The 24259-nt window shown below is 38.5% G+C and overlaps 1 protein-coding gene and 3 pseudogenes across 1 annotated transcript in view; 1 reads left to right on the top strand and 3 right to left on the bottom strand.

The window, feature by feature from the left end:
* The first annotated feature begins 3801 nt into the window (after positions 1–3801).
* OSBPL11 (oxysterol binding protein like 11) overlaps positions 3802–24259 on the top strand; it is a 76228-nt gene continuing 55770 nt past the window's right edge. The window contains exon 1 of the mRNA XM_006906132.3: positions 3802–4724. Within this exon, the coding sequence (XP_006906194.1) occupies positions 4531–4724 (194 nt within the window). The 5' untranslated portion in view covers positions 3802–4530. The remainder of the gene's footprint in view (positions 4725–24259) is intronic.
* Positions 13603–13721, bottom strand: LOC112473786 (annotated as a pseudogene).
* On the bottom strand, positions 13900–14521 carry LOC107196711 (annotated as a pseudogene).
* LOC112473205 lies at positions 16657–19877 on the bottom strand (annotated as a pseudogene).

Here is a 24259-nt window from a genome sequence, read left to right as displayed (position 1 = left end):
ACAACAAAGCGTATATTTTGTGCTTGAAGAAAATGAAAACAGGGTAAAGGGATCAAGAGTAATGGGGAAGGGCTTGCTGCTATTACAGAGTCAGGGAAGCCCTCTGTGAGGGGATGATGCCGAAGCGGAGATTACCCTAAGCAATTGCATTTTCATTCTGACACCCACAGGCTGGTGATTCCAGGACTCTACATATACATACTCAGACTGGTCTCTTTTAATTGAGATAGCTTTGGAAAACTCCATTTCATTTGGAAGACAAAGCTGGCATTCTCCCACAGAAATATGTTGGATATCTTCAGGAATATACTGGTTGGTGTGTCTTCAGAGCTGTCTAGGGGAAGGGTGGCCTCATCAAATACAGCCCCTCATTTTAGTTGGCAAGTAATAACAATAGTCAACAGGTGCTGAGCACTTATCATGCCATGTGTCAGACATGGGTCTACATGCTTTACATTTCATTTAGTGCTGATGGCCACTCAAAGAGGCAGATTGCCTTAGTCAGCTCTAGCTGCCATAACAAATACCATAGATTGGGTTGCTTAAACAACAGAAATTTATTTTCTCCTAGTTCTAGAGGCTAGAAGTCCAAGATCAAAGTGCCAGCATGGTTGATTTCTGGCGACAGTTCTCTTCCTGGCTTATAGATGGCCTCCCTGTGTCCTCTCATGACAGCATGGGGGCAGGAGGTGGGGTGGGTGGGTGAAGTGGAGGGAGAGATCTTGATTTCTGGCATTTCTGTATAGGGCACTAATCCCATCATGGGGGACCTAGCCTTATGACCTCATGTAAACCTAATTATTTCCCAAAGGCCCCATCTTCAAATACCATCACAATGGGGATTACGCTTCAAATAGAAATTTTAGGGGGGACACAATTCAATCCATATCAAAGATGTTATTATTTACTCCCATTTTACAGGTGAAGAAACAGTTATAAAGAGTTTATGTAACTTGCTCAAAGTCACATGCAGTGGAATCAGTATACAAATGTTGTCAGTCTGACATCAGAATTCATGTTCTTGACCACAATGCTATGCAGCTTCTTTCCATGTGGAAGGATGCACTGATCCATCATCCAGATGGACTGCTGGGGAATATATCTTAAACTGTTAACAAAGACAAGCGTATTCTTCTTTGAAGGCTTTCCAAAAAGTGTGCTTTTTAATTTTTTTTTGTTCAAATCGTATACTCTTCTCTCCTTAGATATTGAACAAAATAGTCAGACTCAGATCCTACTGTACAACAACAAAAAGGTTTTGTTTAAAAAAAACAAAAACAAAAACAAAATAAACATGTGTGCAACCAACACCCCTGGCTCTGATTCCATGACTGTCATGGAACCTTCTGGAAATAATTTAGCTTATCTTGTAGAATGTCTTGCACAGATATACTGACACTCAAACTCGAGTACCCTGGGCTGTATTTTTCATTATTAATTAACACCTGTCTTTTCAGTTGCTACATCAATCTCTTGTGTGTTTGGTTAGCATGAGCCAGTCCCCAAGTCTCATCCTCTGGGAACAATGACAAAATACTTTCTGAGTCTCTAAAACTGAAGCCTTTTCCAGACTCCATGCTGTCCCTTGTCCTTGGGTCGGCATGTTCCTCCTTTACACCTGCCATTGATCCAATGAAGGCATCCACTCACAAGTCTTTTTTTGCTTGATTGGAGTTTGAATGATCATGGATTAGGGTGGTTTACTTCTATAGCTGGCTGACCTCCTTGATTACATAGAGATCCTCATCTCACCTATAGCTGGCTGACCTCCTTGATTACATAGAGATCCTCATCTCACCCAGTACTGGATTATATATATATATATAAAAAAATCCTACATCCTCTACATTTCACAGTAGACTATTACAACAACCTCCATCCCATTTTTTCTTGGACAGAGTTTGGAAGTTCCATAAATAATGAAAGATCTTTGGAGGTTTCTGAGTTTCAAAGAAGTTACTACCCCCTTACAATTTCAATCTGTTTACTTCTCTATATCCTCACTGCCGACATCCTAGTACAAGGCGTTATCACTTCTCACCTCATTTCCTGTAATAGCCCCTAACTAGTCTCCCTGCTTCCTCTTTTTCTCTCACTAAAATCAATTCTCTATGTGGCAGCTAGAGAACTTAATTTTTAAGAAATATCTTTATTTTAATGTAATTCATCTACCATACATTCACCTATTTAAAGTTTTCACAAGAGTAGGTTTTAGTATATTCACAAGATTGTGCAACCATCACCACTAATTTTAAAACATTTTTATTACCCCTCAAAAAGCTCCATATCCATTTACTAGTCATTTCTCATTTCTCCTTTCTCTTAGCCCCTGGCAACCATGAATCTACTTTCCTCCTCTTGTCTAGCGTATTTACCTTTTTATTAATGTTATCAGAGCTCTTTATATATTCTGGGTCTATGCCCCTTATTTGAATATACGGTTTGCAAATATTTTTCTCCCATTCTATGAGTTGGGTTTCACTTTTTTTTATGGTATTGTTTGGAGCACAAAATTTTTTAATTTTCATGAAGCCCAATCTATTTTTTTCTTTTGTCACTTATACTTTGATGTCATATCTAAGAAAGCTTTGCCTAACCCCATGTCATGGAGATTTACCCTATGTTATTCCTTTAAGAGTTTTGTAGTTTTGGCTCTTATATTTATGTCTTTGATCCACTTTGATTTTTGTATACAGTGTCAAGTAGGGGTCTAATTTCATTCTTTTGCATGTGGAGAACCAGTTATCTCAGCACCATTTGTTGAAAAGACTAGAAAGACATTTTAAAATCATAGATTGGATCACAACTCTCCTCTGACTAAAACTTTCAGTGATTTCCTATTACATTTATAATACAATGCAAATTTCTCTGCTTGTTGCTTCCCTCTCATTTCACACCACTCTCCCTTGTTCCCCATGCTCCAGGTTCCCAAGTCTCTCATTTCCCAAAATAAGTACAGCTTGCTTTTCTCTTAGTTTTCTCATCTTTCTTCATGTCTCACTTTAAATGTCATCTCATAGATGACTTTGTGAATGTTCTTCTAAAGTAGGTTCTCCATCCCATTTATTTTTTATACAATACCCTTTTATTTTCTTCATAGCCTTAGTTATCCATGTATTTGTATTTATTTTGCTATTTTATTTTTTGTAATACTTTTTTGCATCTACTATTCTGTTTTGCATATGGTAAGCATTCAATTCACAAGTCATGTTGTTAGAAACGAGAATTTAAAATTAGAAGGGACTTTAGAAATCACCTAGTCAACCACTCTTATTTTACAGATGGAAAAACCGAGATCTAAAGAGAGTGAAAGATTTGACTGGCGTCAGAGAGTTCTTAGCTTTCATTTGGAGAGCTCTAGTTTCCACACTAGTTTCTTTTTCATTTATAACACTTATTTGTCATATTTCAGTGTCATGCACTACTTCAAAATTACTAAACTGAAGGTGTTTTTTTGTGTGATCTCTTATAGAAATAACGTTTTTCTAAGCTTTCTTCCTAAAATGCCTGGAATAGGCCCTCAAATGGAAGGACAAGACCTGGTTAGAAAGGCTAAAAGTCGCATTCCACAAGAGCACTACCTCCAACTGCTCCTTTGTTTCTCCCTCCTCGGCGGTCCCACCTCCTCCTTCCTCCTTCTGCCGCACCCTCACTCTTCCTTTGGTCCTGGTCTGCCACCCAGCACCGCTACCCCTGGAGGCTCCGCCCTCTTCAGGGCTGCGTGCCCTGCTCCAAGATGGCGTCAGGCGCTTCTGCTCTAGGGGAAGTGAGCTCACGGTACTCCGGAAGGGAAGGTGGGGAGCGAGCAGGCGGTGGGTGACCCTCCGCGGGGCTGTGGGTGGTGCCGCGGCTGCAGCTGTGCTGTTCACATTAAGGGCTGGAGAGCGGGCGAAGGACTCGCCTGCCCCTGGGAACCCAGTCGAGGGCCCAAGGCCAGGGGCATTGCGCCCGGAGCCACTTGCCTCTGGCGGAAGTTCGGCCCTGGAAGCCGGCGTCCCGCCCCCGGCGGCCTCCTTCCCCGACCCTCCTCCCAGGCTGCGCGCGGGGCGGCCCCAGCTCTGTCTCGGGGGCTGCGGCGGGAACCGCCAAGCGGGCTGGACCGGACCCTCCCTCTGAGGACTCGCTGGAGAATAGGGAGCGCGGCGGGTCGGTCCGTCAGCCCAGAGGTCAGGCCACTGGTCCGCGTCCGTGGTCCTCTGTCCTTCGCGCCGCTCTCTTGGCGAGAGTCCACGACCTCCCTACACTGTGCTTCTCCTTTGAGTATGCCACCAAACCCTCTGGCAGGGTGATTTTCTTCCTTGCTTTAGCCGGGAAGGAGATTTCTGTTCATAGGCTCTCTGTTCCCATCGCTACCCCTGCCCTCTTGAAAGTTTTCCTTCAGTAGGAATGCTTGTATTCCTCCCCTGGACGATTTGATGGTTCCCACTCCAGCCGCCGTCAGATGTAGCTAGTGGGATAACCTTTAGATCAAATCTTTAAAATTATCACCTGTAAAGCTACAAAGTTGTTCTCTTCGCCCGAGAAGGTCAAATGGACTTTGGAGTTAAGATGCAGGGGGGCGAACCAGTGTCAACCATGAAAGTCTCAGAGAGCGAAGGAAAGCTGGAGGGCCTGGCTACAGCAGTGACCCCGAACAAGAACAGCAGCAGCAGCTGTGGAGGTGGATTCAGCAGCAGTAGCAGCAGCAGTAGCCGCGGTGGCAGTGCAAAAACCTGGCAGTACAGGTATGGTCCTTTCTCCAAGGTGATTTCCGGAGGTGGGGGTGAGTATGCTGGAGTCTGCATTCCTGGGTAAAGTTTATCCACTGACTTTGAGAAGCAACCAGATTTCATTTGGACCTAGGATCACATCTTTCATTAGCAAAATTTAATTAATTTTTTCGTCCACTCAACAGGTATTTATTGAGGGGCTGTTGAATGTATCCTTGAACTTCCTCTGCAAATCTGGAGTTACTCCTTCCTCTGATTTAATTCTGTACTCACTTCTGTTTTTACTTGTGTTGTAATTTGTTTACAAAACTGTCTCCTCTGCTCGACTGTGAGGGCAGGGACTGTTTAACTGAGCTCTCTCCGGAGACTAGCAAATACTAGGTGCTCATTTGGTATTTACCCAGTGATTGAATGAAATAATGGAATCGGAAAAGATTCTTGCCCTTTTGGTGTTTGTGACTTAAAATTTTGGAGAGATGTACATAAATTATTTGAATACAAAGGCAGAGGTACAGTTACTGGTGCCTTTAATACTCTAAACCATTGAGTCTGGAGGGTTTCAGTTTGAGTTGATTAAGCCACTAACAAGCTCTCCGGACTGATAAAGTCTACATTTGTCAATTTTCATTAATACAAACGAAGAATTTAAGGAACAGGAAGAGTCCTAGAGAAGCTTCAGTAGTTTCGTTTTGTTTTTCGGTTTGTAAAGTATAGAGGGATATATCCTTCCAGAATCTTAAGAATGAATGAAATTAGAATATCCTGTGTGGTATTGGAACTCAAGGGATGCATTCTTAAATTTTGGCTGACTGCCTGTATGCCTAACTCTAGTCCTTTTTAGCCCATTTGCTACTTGTAATTGTGAAATTTGTGTGAAATTTGAGAAGGATTAAAACCAAGATTTTGTGAAGATATACATTTATCATAGATTCTATTCACATGTGTGAAATATGATTAACATAAATGAAGACTAAGTTATAACTTTTTATTGGTAAATGATTGTAGAGCAAGAAAGTATATTTAGTTACTGTGAGATGTCTAGGCCCACTTTTGGAATCAGCATGATGCTTTCTTTGTGTGGTTTAATATTAACCATATAAAATTATCAATTATTTGGCAGTGATATTTTGATATGACTAAAAGAAGTAAGATAAAGTTATACTTCCTGTAGATAGGTCAATTTTCTGACATCCTCAACTCTTTGAAACCCAGTCTCAATTGAATTGAAAACTAAAACAAGTTTCTTAGAAGCACTGAGAAAGTCGTCATAAAGCCACGCATTTTACTCCTGTATTTTCATTCAGAACTCTATTATCCCTTAAATTTAAGGTGTTATCTAATGGTGATATAATTTTCAAACTAGAATCTATCGGAAGCACAAATGAAAATGATTATAGGGAAATGTAACAGGCAACTGACAATGTAGGACAGTCAAAGATTTGAAAAACTGACATGCAGACTGAGCTCTATTACTTCCTGCTACAATAATCATGGTCACATTGACCTTAAGTCATTCAAGAAAGCACACTATTTAAGAAGGCAGAGAACTAACTGGTACAGTGGTGAACGATTTCAAAGAAAAAAGCTAAAATTTAAAATAAAGATGCTTAAGTGTGTGGAAAATTCAATTATGTGGAATTCTTCCCCAAAAATGCAGATAAATAAGACATGACTGCCTTACATACTGATATATATTTTTATTTTCTTGAGGCTTGTCTAAGGCTGCCCTTCAAACTAGCCCTCCATCTAATTTATCCTTTTGTCCTGTAGGACATTGATTAAGCACTTTTCTCCATTGTCCTGTGTTGCTCCCTCTTCTCTGGCTTCTCCTCCATAGGCTCTATACTTTAAAGTCTTTAGACTTTAAAAACAACAACAATAATAAAAACCAACCTAACTTTTTTGTCTTAAAAGCAGTTTATACTCACTGCCTCCATTTTCGTAACCTCCATATTATTATCCCCATGACAGTTGGTTCTGTTCCCACCAAAGAAATGGGCGAAAAACAATGTTTTTAGATTCTTATTCCAACTGATCTCTCAGTAAGTGTATCTGTTAAAATTCTTTCCTTGACTTTTTGATATTACCTTCTCTTGGTTTCTCCTTTATTCCTCTTACTGTTCCTTTCTCAATTTCTTTGGTTGGCTCTTTTCCTTTAAAAGTTGGTATGATACATGCATCATCTCCTATGCTACATGCTTTTTGTTTATTTCATTTTCTTTCATGATCTCAGCTCTTTTTGGAACTCAGGAGCCATATATCCAACCGCTTCCTGTAATTTGCTACTATCCCATTTTTAAAATGGAAATTTCAGGTTATCTTATGGAGTGGTTGAAATTTAGTAAAGATTTCTGTGGTTTGGCTTTGCAGACTTAGAAATTTAACTAGTATGTGTTCCAAGCTTCATAAATGTTGTAGCATGTATCATTATGTCATTCCTTTTCATGGCTGAATAACAAACATCTCGTTATTTGAATATGCCACATTTTGCTTATCCATTCATCAGTTGATGGATATTGGAGATGTTTTCATTTTGTGACTTTTATGAAAAATTTTCTGTGAACATTGTGTTTAAGTTTTGTGTAGATATGTTTTCATTTCTCTTGGGTATATTGTAGGTCCTTGAATAATGTCATTTTGTTATAATGTTGATGAGATGCCTTAGGAACTTTTGTGTATATCAGTTAGCCTATGGTAAAATTGGTTTTGTCATACTTTGTTTGGCTTAAAGTTGCAGCATCTGTGGATAGTGTTAAAAGTGGACAAACTATGTACCTAGGAGTGGAATTGCTGAGTCATATGATAACTCTTTAACTTTCATAAGGCTACAGGCATCTTGAAGCTCAACTAGGAAGGAGCCACTTCCTGGCTCACTCATGTGGTTCTTGGCACAATTCAGTTCTTTTTTCCTGTTGGCCAGAGACCTCATTTCTCATGAACTGACTGCTGGTGGCCTCCTTTGATTCCTGGCCACATGGGCCCACTCCACAGAGCATCTTATTACTTGGCAGTTTGATTCATCAGAGCAAGAGAGTGAGATGGCAAGAGAATGCTAGCAAGACAGAAGTCACAGTCTTTTGTAACCTAAGCAAGGAGGTAAAGTCACATCACTTTTCACTATTCAGAAGAAGTGATGAGATTTAGCCCATAGAAGGGCGTGAATACCAACAGATGGAGATCATTGGGAACCATGCAAGAAGGTGCCTATTACAGATGTTAATATAAATGTACTCTAGGTTGTCATCTACTATGGAAGTAGATTTGACAGGTAGGAAGTTGGAAATTTGTTTCTAAAGCTGAGAGTTTGGGACTGAATTTGATTGTTGGGGAATAAGAGTTGCAACTAGGAGATCAGTTACAGTGACCTAGACATGTTAGTAGGCCGGAAAAGAAGGAAATGGTTAAAGGAAAGGTGATTTGACCACCTAGAGAGTGGTAGTGAGGGAAGGAGGTACAGCTGACCTCAGTCATCGAAATTTGAAACTTTGGAAAGTCTACAGGAGAAACAGATTTTGGGAGTCAAAGGATGCATTTGGTTTTATGTGTATTGAGCTTAAATTGCCAGAACAGTTAAGTGGCATATGCACCTGGACCTTAGAGATATAGGGCATCAGAATGTTTTCACTTCTGTTATCATATTTAAGCCTCACAACAGTTTTGGGCATTATTATCACCTTTTTACAGTTGAAGAAAATGAAAGTCAAAATGAGTTGGCCAAAGTTGCATAGTAAGTAGAACTTTTATTCTTAGGTAGTTATTTGCATAGAGGTATTAAAAATAGATATGCTCTGTAAAGGAACGAACAATTATTGATAAACAATTAGTTAAGGACATGGTGGTTTCATTACTTACTAGAGTTCTAACTCATGCAGCAAATATTTTTGAACCTCTGCTGTATGTGAAGTTCTGTTCATTAATTCCAAATCATCATCGTATACACTCAGAATAATCAAAGTAGAGATCCTGAGGTTTATTTTGGGTGGATCATGGAAAAGAATCAGAAAAGGGAAGAACCTCAGCTGCATTTGCTAAATATATCATGATGACTTTTTTTAAAACCAAAGCTGAGAAGTGAATTTATTAGAGTAGCCTTAAATTTTCTTCTTTTCAGAATAATTGATATGTGATGTGTTCTTTGCTAAGCACTTAAGAGGAAAATGCATTTCTTAATTCTGGATCCTTCCTTCCTTTTTCATAGTAAATGTTCAAAGTTTACAAAATGTGCATGTTTCCATTATTTTTATATTCTGCATGTCACCTTTCAGAAAAATTTCATAAAATCTGCCACTTGTTTATCATGTGGTCAGAAGAGAACTACCCAGAGGAACTGAAAAGCAAATTGGGGTATATGATGGGCCAGCTTTTTCTTATTTTGGGCTCTGTGCCTGCTAACCACCATTAACAAACGGGCAGATCTCTTTTCCTCATTAGCAAATAGTTCTGTTTCAGTAAATGGGTAGAAGAACAAAAATTTATAGTATAGAAATATTTTTTTTATGTCAGACCATGTGTTTTACTCTGAATACTCTGTTACAAGGAAAAGTATCTATTTACAAATGGGAAGAGGAGATCTGCCTCACTTCTTTTGAGGTCGATTTGAAAAAAATCATAAATATTTGCTTTTTTTCTCTGTAGGGGTTAAAGGAAAGTTGAATATATTTTTCTGTACCCTAGTTTTTGTTTTCCTTACCTGGAATCTGCTTTAGATGCTAGTAAAAACAAGGGGAAGACAACTTGTAGACATGTAACTGAATACTACAAAATGTTGTTCCAAAAATCTATTGAGATTTATTTTATACCAAGCCTTGAGGAACAAAATTTGATGTGTTATGGTATACTCTGATTTCTTAATTTTCTTATTTTTCTTTACAGTTCTAAATACAGTCCATTTGAGTTCATATTTTCCTTAGAAGTTATACTGTGTCAAAACTATGCCAACAAGATAGTGTTAGAATAGGCAAATTAGTCTTATTAGTTCTTTTCAAATAAATCACATAATTTAGGTCCCGGAGGGAATTGTCCATCAAATAGACTGTGGGAAATTATGTTTTTATAAACTTTTGTTTTTGCTTTTGAAAATAGTGGAAATTATTCTTGATGTAAATCATACTACCTTGAAGAGGGGGAACATTTTTTTTCTCTTTGTTTAAGAGAACATCTTTCCTAGGTAAGAATCTTCTCCTGTATTGATTTTGCTTAATAGACTGATTTGTGTCCAGACTTACTCAAGTTTAACTTAAAACTAAATTGCCTGATTAAATAGTCATATTATTGTTTTGGCATTACCATCTGGGTTTTAGAACAATTAATAGAGCATTTAGTTTGCTGGTGAAAGAGGGGATTTTCTATTTGGTTAATTAGGTGTTGGAACAAAGCATGATTCCCCACTTGGCGTCTCCCTGTACTTGGGTTTTGGCTGCCTTTGTAGTTTACTTCCATTGCTGTTCTGTAGGCTGGCTGGAGAGGATCAACTGAAGCCATAGTTGCTACTGGCTGCAGCTGGAAAACCTAGTCAGAGAGATAGAAGGTAGAGAAAAAGAAGGAACAAGAGGGAAAACAGGGAAAGAAAAAGGACATAGTGGAGAGAGAGTCAGAGATGAGGGAGAGAGGAAAAGGAAGGGACAGAAGGGACTGAATGAGAATGCATTCTGCAAATCCTGGAGACACAAATTTGGGTAGAAACTCAACTGTGTTGTGAGGGGAAAAGAAAGAGACAAGAGTTTATAAAGACAGAAAAAGGGCTTTCAAAGGGATTACATAAATTGCTTTGAAAGTTGTGATTGGTGTTGGCAAGCACTGTGAACTTACACTATTCTATACATGATTAATTGCTTACATCTATTGCTAGGTTAAAATTTTATTTTAATATTAAAATAATATTTTAATATTTTTAAATAGAGATTTCAGTGATACAGAGCCAGTTCCAGGAACTAAATCAGTATATAGCCATTTGATTTAGCCCAGTTTAAGTTCAGCTTCCTAGAGGTCTCCTGACTATTTTAGATTGTTCTCTTGACAATATCAACTCCATTTTATGGTTTTTCTTTCACATTTCTCCATTTTGATCAAGATCTTTCCTTAGAAAGCAGCAGTGATCAACCATTATGAAATACAATTGGTCTGTCTTTGAAAAAAGCAACATTGACCCCTCATTGCCAGGAAGGTTCATTTCTGGTATGTTCAGTCCCACATAGGAGGAAAAGTAGTCTCCTATGTGAGACTGAACATACCAGAAATGAGCCTTCCTGGCAAAAGTAGAGCTTATGGCCATATTTGAGCAACAAAGAGTCTTGTTGGAAGCAGGACTAAGTCACATATTCCTCAGATCTAAAGTTCCTTTGTAGAGGTGATCTGAGTCAGATTTATTCTCTGTAACATTTCTAGGTATTGGGCTACCATTTCTTTACAGTAAATCAGGTCTCCTTTCAGCAGTGCAGGTTCATACATTCCTTGATTCCTTAATTTCATGGGTCTGCCAGTAATGATTTCAAAAGGAAACAGGCTGTTTGCCAAAGGGAGTAAATTTAGGTTGAGCAATACCAAGTGAAGAGCCTTCAGCCAAGGCAGATTAAAAGACTCTACAAGTTTTACCAATTGAATTTTGATTACTCCATTAGTTGGTTCTACAAGACCAGAGGACTGGGGATGATAAACACAGTGAAATGTTATCAAGTAAGCCAGATCTTACAAATAGATTGTATAATTTGTCCTGTGAAATGAGTTTCCCAGTCATTTCCTGGTCACTATGGAGTTCTGTGTGGCTCTTCTGAAGGAGTATTTTACTTACTGCTTTGGCTGTGGCTCTAAGGCATAGGAATGCTTCCACCCAGTGAAAAAACACACAAATCATTACAAACACGTTTGTATCCTTGAGAAAGGGGCAACCAAATAAAGTCCATTTGCCAGACCTCAAAGGGTTCTAAAGGAAAGAGAAAACCCCATAGAGGTATGAATAGACTTTCAAGGGTTGTGCTTTGGCATTAATGGTATACCAAGGAAGCTATCTTTGGCGATGGCTTCCAGTAGTATTGTTTTCCCCATAAAACCATTTTGTCAGTGTTGTAGTGAGTTAAGTCATGGACATATTATAATATGTGATGTTGTATGCAATCAAGTATGAGCGGTCGGTCATTTTTTTAGAGCTACCCATAAGTTGCTTTTAGGGTCAGATATACAGTCTGGTTCTGTTTCTTTTTTGTTGAACAGCTAAATGCTGTGCTCCCATAATGTTATCTTTTAAATCTCCAATTACTTAGGTGGTAGCTTAGGTGCTTCCATTAGGACAGAGATCCCCAACCTTTTTGGCACCAGTGACTGGTGCTCCTATGAGAATCTAATGCCCAGTGATCTGAGGTGGAGCTGAGGCAGTGATGCCAGTGCTAGGGGGCAGCTGCAGATACAGATGAAGCTTTGCCTTCTCGCCTGCTTCCTAACAGACCACAGACCGATTCCTAACAGACCACAGACCAGTAGCGTTCTGCAGCCCGGGGGTTGGGAACCCCTGCATTAGGAGCTGAGGCTGTTTTAATGCTGTTAACTTAGCAGCAGCAGCAGCCAAATAATTACCTCTACTTTTCTCAGTGTTTGCCTTTGAATGTCCAGGGATTTTATGATTGCTAAAGATTTAGGTAACAATAACCTCTAAGAGTTCTAAAACATAACTGTTTTTTATCTTTTGTCCGGGAGAAGTCAAGAATTCTGTTTCCAGAGCGTACCAAAGTCATGGGTAACACTAGAGGCATACCTGCTGTCCGTATAAACGTTGGCTGTTTTATCTTTGGCCAGTCTGCAAGCTCAAATTAATGCATAGTGCTCTGTTGAGCAGAAGTTGCCTGAAGCATTGCACTGGCTTCAGTGGTTTTATTTAGAGAGACAATTGCATAGCCTGCTTGATAGTAGCCCATTTCATCTTGTAGGTAAGAACCATAAGTAAACCTAAGAAATTCAGCATTTTCAAGAGATGTTTCCTGTAAATCAATTCAAGAAGTTAGTAGTCAGTCTGTTAATGTCTGGCAGTCATGGGTTTTGTTAGAGGGCAGAGGGAGGAGAGTAGCAGGGTTCAGAGTATTACAGCAAGCAATAGTCATATTAGATGAAGACAGTAAAAGAATTTCAAAGGTCAGTCTGCTAGCAGAGGGGTGCTTAGTATGATGAGAGTTAAGGCTTCCTCTGAATGAAGTGCATAAACGATCAGTAGAAAGCCCATTATTATCTTTTCTACATGTTGAAGTAAATTGGCAGTGGCCACAAAGGCTCTCATGTAGGGTAGGAGACCTTTGACTACCACATCTAACATAGGCTGTAATATCCAATGGACCTGTGTTGGTTTCTGTGTCATCATTGGGTCAAGACACCTAAGGCATTTCCCTTTCTTTCGTGGAGGAAAAGGAAAAAGGGCAGTTGATAATCGGGATGTCCTTTTCTTGTAAGCATATGGATCAGCTAATGGAGGTCAGAACCCTGGTTCATGTTTGGATAGTGAGCAGAAATTCTGTAGCAGACCCATGGGGTCCTCTTTGGGATTAGAGAAATCTTTAGTAATGGCATAGAGCTCACTTTTTAGTCCATGGGGTGTCATCCTGGGCCAGGCATATCCAATGGTTTAACTTTTTTTCTTTTTTTTTGAAATACAGCTTTATTATGATTCTAAATGAAAAGGAATGGGAATGACAGTAACAAACAAGATTTCACCACTGAATATTGTGATGTGACTGTAGCAGTCTTATATTTGAAATTCAAACAGCTGCGTTCCAAAACAGCTATGCAGGTCCAAAAAAAAAAAAAAAAAAAAAAAATGAAGGGTTTTTTTTTTTTTTTTAGGCCAGGCAACTCTTGGTTGACCGTACAGATTGCAAGGACCTTGTCAGCTTACAATCCCTTATTTATTTTTTTATGCCTACAGCACCTGGTCTTCCTAGGTGGTCTCCCATCCAAGTACTAACCAGGCCCGACCCTGCTTAGCTTCCAAGATCAGTAGGGATTGGGCTTGTTCAGGGTGACGTGGCTGTAGATGAAGGTATTTTTTTAACTGCCACATTCACTCTGAAGCCCATTCATCTCCTTCACCATTCCGAAGAGTAAGCATGTGTTCTACTTAGCTATATAATAAAGTGACACGCTGTACCACTGACATCACAGGTCGGTTGCTTATAAAACTAGACTTCTGACGCTCAGCTACAGCTTCACTTTCTCACGGGTCATCATTCCTATCTGAAAGAGTGGTTGTCTGAGCAACCTCTAGATCATGCTCATATTGTGCTGCCAGAGGTAGATCCATGACAACCTCTGATGGGGCAAGAGCAGGCATAGCAACAAATTGCAAGTTAGGGTCTCCAGTTAGTTTTCTAGCAAGCCAGAGGAAGGTCTTTTCAAAGTTGTAGTTACTTTTGGCAGAAATGTCATAGTACTGAAGATTCTTATTTCAGTGGAAGACAGTTGATTTTGTTTTAACTTTTCTATCCTTAATATCCATTTTGTTGCCACACAACACGATGAGGATGTTTTCACATATTTGTACCAGATTTCTATGCCAATTAGGCACATCCTTGTAAGTAACTCTTGAAGTTACACCAAATATTATAATGACACACTGGGGTTATATATAATAGCCATCTCTCAGTCCACCAAATTTCTCCTGACTATCTGTATCCATACATTGAACTTAATAGGATCTTTTCTTGGTATGAAACACAAGGGGATGGACCTCAACACCCAGGATTAGTTACATACTTTTCAAATGTAGTTTTTCCAGTCCCATCATCATTAATGAATACACTGAATTTGGAGTTGTGGAGTTCTCCTTGGGTAGCCATTCTGATGTTACTTCCAGAAGCATCTCCAGCCCAGCTGACTGAGCTAGAAAGATGGCAGAAATGCAATTCAAATGCCTGGTGACACAGCCACCTGGCTGAGGCAGGGTGAGGCAGTGGCGCCCCCAACCCCGCCATGGTTTAACTTTAAATGAGGCAGTAATAGGGGGATCTAATAGAGCATCAGGATCATTGTTATTAAAATGGAATTCAGCAAATGAAGGACACAGGTGGGGAGGACAAGCTAGCAGCAAAGGGGCAAAAGGTGCAGATGCTGAGATGACAGAAGAACATTTAGAAGTTTCCTCAAGTTTAGTAAGCCCCTGAAGCAACTCAATTTGCTTTGGTTAACTTAGAATTTGTGTTTTGGAGAGAAGGAATTTTTGAATCACTTAGATGTTTGGAGGCTCAAAATGCCAATTAAAATGATTCCCGTTCAGGTTGCTTAGTTTTTATAGTCTTTTTCCATTTGGTTGCATACATAAGCTATAGATTGAGAATTTCAAAAGAGCCCCAGGTCTGCCAGTTTAATTGTAAATCATTTTCGGTAATTATAGTTCAGTGAGATAGAAAGTTGCAGGACGAGGGCCTAGAATTTTTGCGCACAAATCAAGCAGGAGTTGCAGAAGGTGGTCGTTCAGCAACCATTCCCTAAGATAATGAACTTCGTATTTTTCAAAAGAGTAATTACTCACTGTTCAGACTATTTAAGTCCTGTAGACAAATGCTGACAACAGAGGAAAGCCAAGTAGAGCATGAACCTTAACCAAGGCCGGAGGTTCTGGTCCAGGAGGACTTAGACCACAATGATTGGGGACCACTGGGGAGACGATAGAGTGCAATGAACTCTTGTAGGTACTGTACTTAAAATCTGCGGAGGTGCTATAGGAGGAGGCAAGTCATTTTGGATCCCACTTCTCTGACACCATGTAATGTTAGTCAGTTTTGGCCAAGAACTGCAAGGCAAACAAAAGCTTTATTTGGAGATCTTTTTTAGGAATTGCAATCCTGGAGACACAGATTTGGGTAGAAACCTCAGCTGTGTTCTGAGGGGGCAAAGAAAGGGACAGAGCTTATTAAAGCAAAAAAAGGGAGGCTACCAAAGGGATTACATAAATTGATTTGAAAGAGTTGTCGCGGATGCTGGCAAGCAGACTTACACTATACTATACATGATTAATTGCTAGTATCTTTTGCTAGGTGACACATTTAGTTTTTAATAGAGAGTTCCGTAATGCAGAGCCAGTTCTAGGAACTGTATTAGGATGTAGCCATTTGGTTTAGCCCAGTTCAAAAGTTCAGTTTTACATAGAATGGGATGAGTTAGCTCGCCTTCCCAGAGGCCTCCCATTGCTCTCTTGACAATATCAACTCCATTTTGCTGTTTTTCTTTCACAACTCTTATAGAAAAAAAATGAAATATTACTAGTATATTATGGAACTAAGTATGGTTTAAAGCCAAGAGTGGTACCCACAAAAATAAAATGAGAGAATAGACACACTACACTGATAGGGCAGGTGGCAGTGGGATTTTTAGTGCCCTGCTGTTTTCTTGGTCTGTGGTGTCCCGGTCTAATTGAAAAGGCTACTGTGAAGACCTCTGGAAGTACTGGGGGAATGGGATGCATAAGTAAATACTACTATGGGAACAAGAAATCATATTAGAAATTTTTTTTCTCTAAAAATGTTTAATGTGTAATGGTGCTCTTATTTGTAAACTTTTTTTGAAATAACAATTTTTTATTGAGAAAAATCTTTAGAATTTTGAGTGCTGATGTACACACATTATAGATTGAAAGGGTCATCTGCCACATGAGAAAACTAAGGCCCAGAGAGATTAAGTAATTTGGCCAAGGTCACTCATGGTGTTTGTCCATGGAAGAGTCAGAACTGGATCCTCTGCCCCTTTTAGGTGCTCATTCCACAGTCTAACGCTATCTCACACTTAACTCTAGAAACTTAATTTTGAACATAAAGGGTATTGAAAAACCTACTAGTAATGTCTGAAAGTCCTGGCTATAGGTAAGAGCTGCACCCTAATTTTGTTGGCAAACCATGCTGCCATAGGCTGGCGTGAGGAAACAGGCCATTTTTTTTTTTTTGCACTGGAGGGTAGGAGATAAATCTGTGAAGCCTCTTTGGAGAGCAGGTCGGCAGTATCTATGAAAACTAAAAATGCGTATGCCTTTTATCTAGCAGTTGTACTTTTAGAAGATGTACACAAAGATATGTACAACTCAGTCTGTCACAGCAGCATTATTTGTAATAATAAAAGCCTAGAAAAAAATGTTCATTAGGGGGACTGGTTAAATATATAATAATACTGCCATAGAAGGGATTACTATGTACATGTTAAGAATGAGTTAGATCCCTATGTGTCAAAGTGAAACTATCCCTAAGAAAACTGAAAAAGGCAAGGTACAGAACAGTGTTTGTAATTACAACCACTTTATATGTTTAAAATATAAAAGCACGTGTGTATGCTACTAGGTACATAGAATATCTCTGAGGAGATGCATAAGAAGTTGAGGGAAGTCTTTGTTTCTGAAGAAGGAACTGGTTGACTGGAAGACAGTTGGATAAGAGACTTCTCACTGTAATATGCATGTAATACTTATTGTGAGACAAGCCTTCTTGGGTCTCTCAGGTTTCCGCATGTCTTGTGAGCAGAGGTACCAACTGCCCCTTGTTCCATACTTTTTCAAAAATGTTTGTATAGCAAATAGTCTTGGAAGATAAGAGATGATTTTCTCCCTCCTGAGCAAACTTCAGGGTTATTTACTGTCCAGTATAATAAAGATAATGTCTCCTTGACTGAGAGGTCAGGCTGGCTTACTGTCCGTTAAAAGATTTGGGTTCTCTACGCTTGAGATTCCTCATCTGCACCACAACCACTCCATATATAAGGCACTTTCTGCCCTCTTGATGATGCACCATGTGTTTGGGGTTGATAATCTGCCTACTGATGTGACTACTGAAGTCTTTTGTCTCTGATTCAGGAGTCTCATGCCTGAAAGTTTGGCAGTCTAACACGTTAGCTTAAAACTAGGATGACATCTCAGGCCCTTCATAGTTCTTGACAAAATACCTACTGGGAAAAAAATATATAGTAATTATTTTTTAAAATAAAACAAGTGGAAGTCTCAGGACTTCTAAGGTCCCCTCATTCTGACTTGAAAATGTCAAGCTAACAAGATAAGACAGATCTAGAAAATTGATCTAGAAAACGAGCCCTTTGCCTGCAGAGGAATTGACTTTGTGGAGTGGGAGAGAACCAATATTTGTTGAACATTTATCATCTTGAAATATACTTCAGTTATTAGGGTTGAAATATGTTCTCCTTTTTTCTTTTAGTCTGCAAGATAGATGTTCTTAGTCTCATTTACAGATGAGGAAACTTAGGACCAGATGTGTTACTTGCCTAAGGAATGTCACATTGGGATTCAGACCTGTATCTGTCTGGTATTAAGCCCATGCTCTTTCCATTATGATAAACAGCTTCCTAAATTTCTGGAGGTTAATTAGAGGTGACTTTCTTCTTTACCATGTAGAAATTTCTTCTGTCCTGTCTTCATTGAAGCTCCGTTGTCTAATGGCCAGTTATCAGATATCCTAAAGTTAGTTGTCTATAATAATCAGATTATGTATAGGATTTTTTTTTTTTGTAAAGACAATCATTTTATAGCTGTGCTTATAAAATTTTCTTTGTGAAATGTCTCTAACTGCATACCTTCAGTGGATGTAGTTTGTGATTTAAAGCAACCCATGGCTGATACAACTTTTTTTTCCCCCTTCAAACTTTTCATAAACAATCATGTTTTAGATATGACATGGGCAGACAGTCATTAACAGTATAAAGCGACTTTCAAATTCCCTTCCTCAGTGGACTACAAAATAAGAAAGCCACTATAAAACCCAATGAATTCTTCATTTGATTTTCTGAACAGGAAAAGTTTAGAGTGAGGGTTGACATTTCACATTTAGCATGATGTTTAACCACTTTTTACAAGCCGACCTTGACTTTCAGGAAATGAAATGGAAATGGCAGAATTACCAATCTAAAGATCTACAGTATAAAAAAGGAACCGCTGCTCTTTTGAGAGATGCCATCTCAGTGGTGACACTGGAAAGTCCAGATTGCTGCCTATCGGTACCCAGTTTTGGAGGGTAAGGTGCCAACAGGTCTCTGGATTAAAGGAGTCAAGTCTATGCTGAAGGCAAAGACAGAGTGGCTAATGTTTGTCAAAATCAAGGGATCTTCCTGGCAACCAAGAAGAAGTCTCTCAAAACTATAAGGGAAAGGTGTTTTTCTCCCTATGTCAATCCAGCCTTGGAGACATTCTTTTAGTGACATAGGCCTTTCTCCAAAAAACAGTAATGAAGTGTTCTGTGTGGTAACACAGTAGCTTTAATAAAAGAAGTAAAACAAAATCCTACATTTTTATAAAACTTGATAAAAAATAATATTTTAGACTATATAGTCACCAGAAGTACACAGTTATCAAAAATACATACTTCATTTGGCATCTCCAGCACATTCAGCTTTCTGTGCCAGGTCTGTCTTGGCATTTCTGTTTTCTACAGGATTATTCCCATCCTTGCCAGCACCAGCTTTCCCCCTTTTTTCTTTGGGTATCTTCTCTCTCTCTCTTTTTTTTTTTCACAGGGGCCTTTTTAGATTTGGACTCTGTCCTTAGAGGAGCAGGGTTAGCAGATAACCTTGCAGATCTTCTCTGTGGTTCATCCTTCAACTTGATTTTATCTCCTTTAGCATCCCCCTTAGACTTTATCTTGGGCATGATGGCGATGGCAATGGAGAGTAGGCATTGGACGTGAGAATGCACCTGCATGTGGGCTTTGGTCAGTCCAGGAGTGGTTCTTGCCTCTTCACACAGCTCCTGATATAACTTTCTTAGGAGTTTTCTGTATTATCTTCAAAATTTGTGAGGATTTTTATATTCTGGTTGGTAATATATCTGTTATTGGGTTTTCCAGAGGTCAATAAATAATATTCTGGTAAGAGATAGGACATAGGGATCAGACAGGATGCTATCAAATTGTCAGGGTTTTTTTTTATTGTGGTAAAATGTACATATCATAAAATTTACCATTTTTAAGTGTACAATTCAGTGGCATTCACATTGTTGTGTGACTGTCACCACTATTCATCTCCAGAATTTTTCATCTCCCAATCTAAAACTCTACCCATTAATAATAACTCCCCATCTCCCCTCATTCCCTAGCCCCTGGCAACCACCATTCTACCTTCCATCTCTGATTTTGACAACCCTAAGTACGTTATATAAATGGGATCATACAGTGTTTGTCATTTTGTGTCTGGCTTATTTCATTTAGTGTAATGTCCTCAAGGTTCATCCGTGTTGTAGCATGCGTCAGAATTCCCTTCTATTTTAAGACTGAATAATATTCCATCATATATGTATACCACATTTTATTTATCCATTCATCGGTTGATGGATATTTGGGCTGTTTCCATCTTTTGGCTATCTTGATTAATACTGCTATGAACATTGGTTTACAAATAACTGTTCAAGTCCTTGCTTTCATTTTTTTGTGTATTATCCAGAAGTGGAATTGCTGGATTGTATAGTAATTTTACAGTTAACTTTTTGCGGAACCACCATACTGTTTTCGAAAGCAGCTGCACCATTTTATATTCCCACTAGCAATGCATAAGAGTTCCAGTTTCTCCACATCCTTGCCAACATTTGTTACTTTTTGGTTTTTGTTTGTTTGTTTTGGCTGTGGTTTAATAATAGCCACCCTAATGGGAATGAGGAATTCGTTTTATTACTGGAAAAGCTCACTGAAGAAAGTAGCTTTAACAAAGGTGAAGTAGGTTTGCTAATCTTTCGCCTTAGAATTGAGCACACTTGTCCACCAAATCACGGGCAGCTTGGAATACTCAGTCTTATCACTGTCAGAGTAGGTAAAACTGTCTTCTCTGTGTAGGCAGGCAGATCCAAGTAAAAGAGCTCAGAGTGGGCTGAGCCATTCGTGCCCAGCTGGGGAAGGATTGGGGGAAAGATGGAGAGGGGAGGACAGAAGCTGTCTAGAATTCTCCACGTGGAAATGTGTGAGGGGGAGCAGGTTTCTTAACATTTATGTGATTAAAAATGCTTTAATGTCTTATCAAATGAATTTGTTCTAGAAAAATAGTCTAATTTTAGCCTGTTCTCCTGCCACGCAGACCAGTTTGGGTATATGTAACTTAATTTGAGAAGCAATGCTCATATAGTCATATTGAAAAGTTTTAAAAAATTTAATCTATCTATATTAATAGGTATAAATAGCTTTGTGCCTGGACTGTCTCACCTAGTCAAGATAATTGAACATTTTTAAAATGTTTTGAATCTAAAAATATTATGATATTAAAAGTGGAAAATGTGAAACAGTAAAGGGAGCAAAGTAAAACCATCTGTAGTTCTTCCATCTAGTTTTAACCACAGTTACTATTTTGTGTATTTTTTGTTCTGTGCTTATATTTTGTGCACTATATAAAATTTTGTAACCTGCAGTTTTAATGATCTTAATAAGCACTTCCCCATGTTGTTAGAAACTCATAAACATTTTAACTGATGAATACCATTCCATGATACTTCTTAGTTATTTTCCTAATGTCATTTATTTAGCTTGTGTTTCTTCCTTTCTTCCACATTTATTTCTTTTTTCCTCCATTTTTAATTTTTAAATTTTTTTTTTATTTTTTTACTATTGTAAATAGTGCTAAGGTTGCCTGTTATCTTTGTCTACATTTATAATTACTTGTCTTAGCCCAGATACCTAGAAGTGAAATTCTTGGGCCAAAGAGTGTTAACATTTTTAAGGCTCTAAGCAGGAGAAGGATCTTTCCCTTGACCTTATACTTTTTGGTATAGATTAAGACACAGTTGGAATTAGAATTTCTTTTATCTTTTATTTGAATACATAGACTGTGAATTGAATGGTTTCTTTGTAGGCTACTCAGCATTGTCTTGTTGTTTTATAGAAAAAATCTGCTTCTATCTTCCCAGGTATTCTATTGAACACCTGTTATACTCCAGGCCATACATTAGGTACTGCAAGAAATACTAGGATACTAGGATACTAAATACTAAGAAGCTATCACTGCTATATGGAATATCTTTTTACAGCAGGAGGTACAAGTGTTGTAGTCACTGCCATCTGTTGTTAGTTGCTTTTTCTTCAGCTAAGCAGGCTGCTTCCTCCCTTTCTCGTGCTATTTATGAGAATAAATAAACCAAAACTAAGCCTTTTTGGAGGACAGTTTTTGCTCAGTAGAAAGTAGGAATTTTGATGGGGTTTGACTAGCACCTCCTTTATACTGGCCACAGCTTGCATGAATTCCTGCCTGCAGCTAAATGCTGTAAGATGTCCATGACTATTTCTTCTACCTGCCACTCTGGAACCTACCTCACCCCCATTTCCAGGTGTCTTTTTCCTGATAAGTCTTGAGCCTTTCTCTTTACTATCTCTTTTCCATTGGGCACTTGGAACTACCCTGCCTTAAGCCCTTGTTCCCTTACCCATTCCTATTTCAGTGTCTTTTCAGTTACTGCCAGCTGGCTCTGCCTTCATCATCCCATTATTCCATTCCTTACTTGTTAAGTCTAATAGAAACTTTTCAATCTTTATCAGACTTCATTCTCAGTAGCACTGAACATTCATGACCATAAACTTGAAATACTCCTGGTTTTCTTTCTACTATTCAGCTACTTCTTATTTCCTCTTTGTATTGTTCTTGCCTTTAAAATTTCTCCTTAGGATTCTCTCTTAAACTGTCCCACTTTTGTCATTTTATAATACTTCCTGGGTGATTTTATTTACTTTCATGGCTTCAAGTACCAATTACATGCCAATGTACTGGTCACTACCAAATCTGTGTGTCCAACCCAAATCATGCTACCTTATTGGGTATTTCCCTGTGTATGTCCCACAAGTCCCTTAAATTCAAAATGTTAAATTGGAGCAAATCCAAAACTTCCTCTATGATCTCAATTCCACTGAGGCATTAGTATCTACACAGTTGTTCCTGCTAGAAGTCTGGGTGTTGCCCTGTCCCTTTTATCTCATCTTTACTCTAACTTTTGTTCTCTTCCTCACTTCACATCTAATAATCAAGTCCAATAATTTCAACTGCAGTCACTTTTGAATCCTGTGTCTTTGTTTAGTGAATCCTGTGTCTTTAATGAAATTATTTTTTTCATTTGTATGACAGCTAAAAACATAGTCCCAGTGTGCTTCTTCTCCAGTAAGAGACCTTCTTGTTGTCTTTTTTCTTCAAGGAGATATATTTCTCTTATATTAGATTATGGATTGGGGGTTGACAGGAATTAACTTTTTTTTAATTTACCCATCCTTTTCAGTGGATTTTCAGAGGGTTTTGCATTTAGAAGATACTGAGTAAATGCGTTGAAGTGAAAAGGATTTGAAATTGTTAAAAAATAGGGTAAAGATGTGTACATGCGTGCGTGCATACGTGAGTGTGTGTGTGTGTGTGTGTGTGTGTGATGGAATACTACATATCCATAAAAAAGAATGAAATCTTGCCATTTGTGACAACATGGGTAGACCTAGAGGGTATAATGCTAAGTGAAATAAGTGAGCAGGAGAAAGACAAGTACTATATGATTTCACTCATGTGTGAAATCTAAAAAACAAACAAAACAAAAATAAACTCATAGATATAGAGAACAGATTGGTGGTTACCAGAAGGGAACAGGATTGGGGGTGGGTGAAAGGGGTCAGTTGTATGGTGATTAATGGTAACTAGACTTTTGGGGGTAATCACTTCGTAGTGTATACAGACTAAAATTACAATGTGATGTACCTGAGACTTATAAAAAAAGTAGCTTAATTTTAAAAGTTACATGTCTTCCTTAAGTCTGATAACGAAGGGTTTATTAATAAATGTTTTATAGTAATGAAGATTTAGGATTTGAAGCAACCATTACTAAGATATGTAGGAAAAGAGCCTCATATTAATAATAATAATGCCATTTGGCTAGTTCAGTTAATCAACTATTTTTATAGATCATCAGCTTCTAGAGCTAATCCCAATTAATTTTTAACAAGTTTAAAAGATCAGAATATACCCCATTTGTTAAGTGGTAGTGTTGCTCAAGTATTGAAGAAAAAAACTTTCTTATAGCCTATTTTTCAGTGTATTAATCTCTTGGATAATCATCTCTACTTCATAGAACACAAAATTGGAATATAATATAATCAGATATGGGGTGCGTTTCCACTTTAACAACTAGATTTTATTTGTATTAACAGGTATATTAAAAATCTATAAAAATCCACACATTTTAAATGGAAGCAAAGCATAAGGGTTAAAGGTGTTAGTGATAACTCAATTATAAGGAGGTAGAGAGAAGAAAGGAAGAGTGAACAAGATATTCATCCACAAAAACCTTTATGCTGGAGCTGTTTCCTTGGGGAGCAGTTCCAGTAATCTGTCTTGGAAAGATTCTGACCATCAGCCTCCGGACTCCCTGGTTTAGAAAGGAACGGGCTAGTGATTAATGGAAAGAGGAGAGGAAGATGCCTCACCTTTATCCTCCGATTCAAAAGAGACGTCTTTATTTTCTGTTTTGGAGGGAGAGGCTGCTAAAGTGTTTGCTTTTCTGCATGGTTATTCTTTAAGGCCATTTGGTGGTAGTAGGCGTCAGTTTCTGCGTTTGGGCAGTTTTTGTTTACTAGTGTGCAGCCAGCATT

The sequence above is a fragment of the Pteropus alecto genome, unplaced genomic scaffold, assembly GCF_000325575.1.
Source record: "Pteropus alecto unplaced genomic scaffold, ASM32557v1 scaffold311, whole genome shotgun sequence".
Taxonomy (NCBI): Eukaryota; Metazoa; Chordata; class Mammalia; order Chiroptera; family Pteropodidae; genus Pteropus; species Pteropus alecto.
This window is presented reverse-complemented; position numbering and strand designations above follow the sequence as displayed.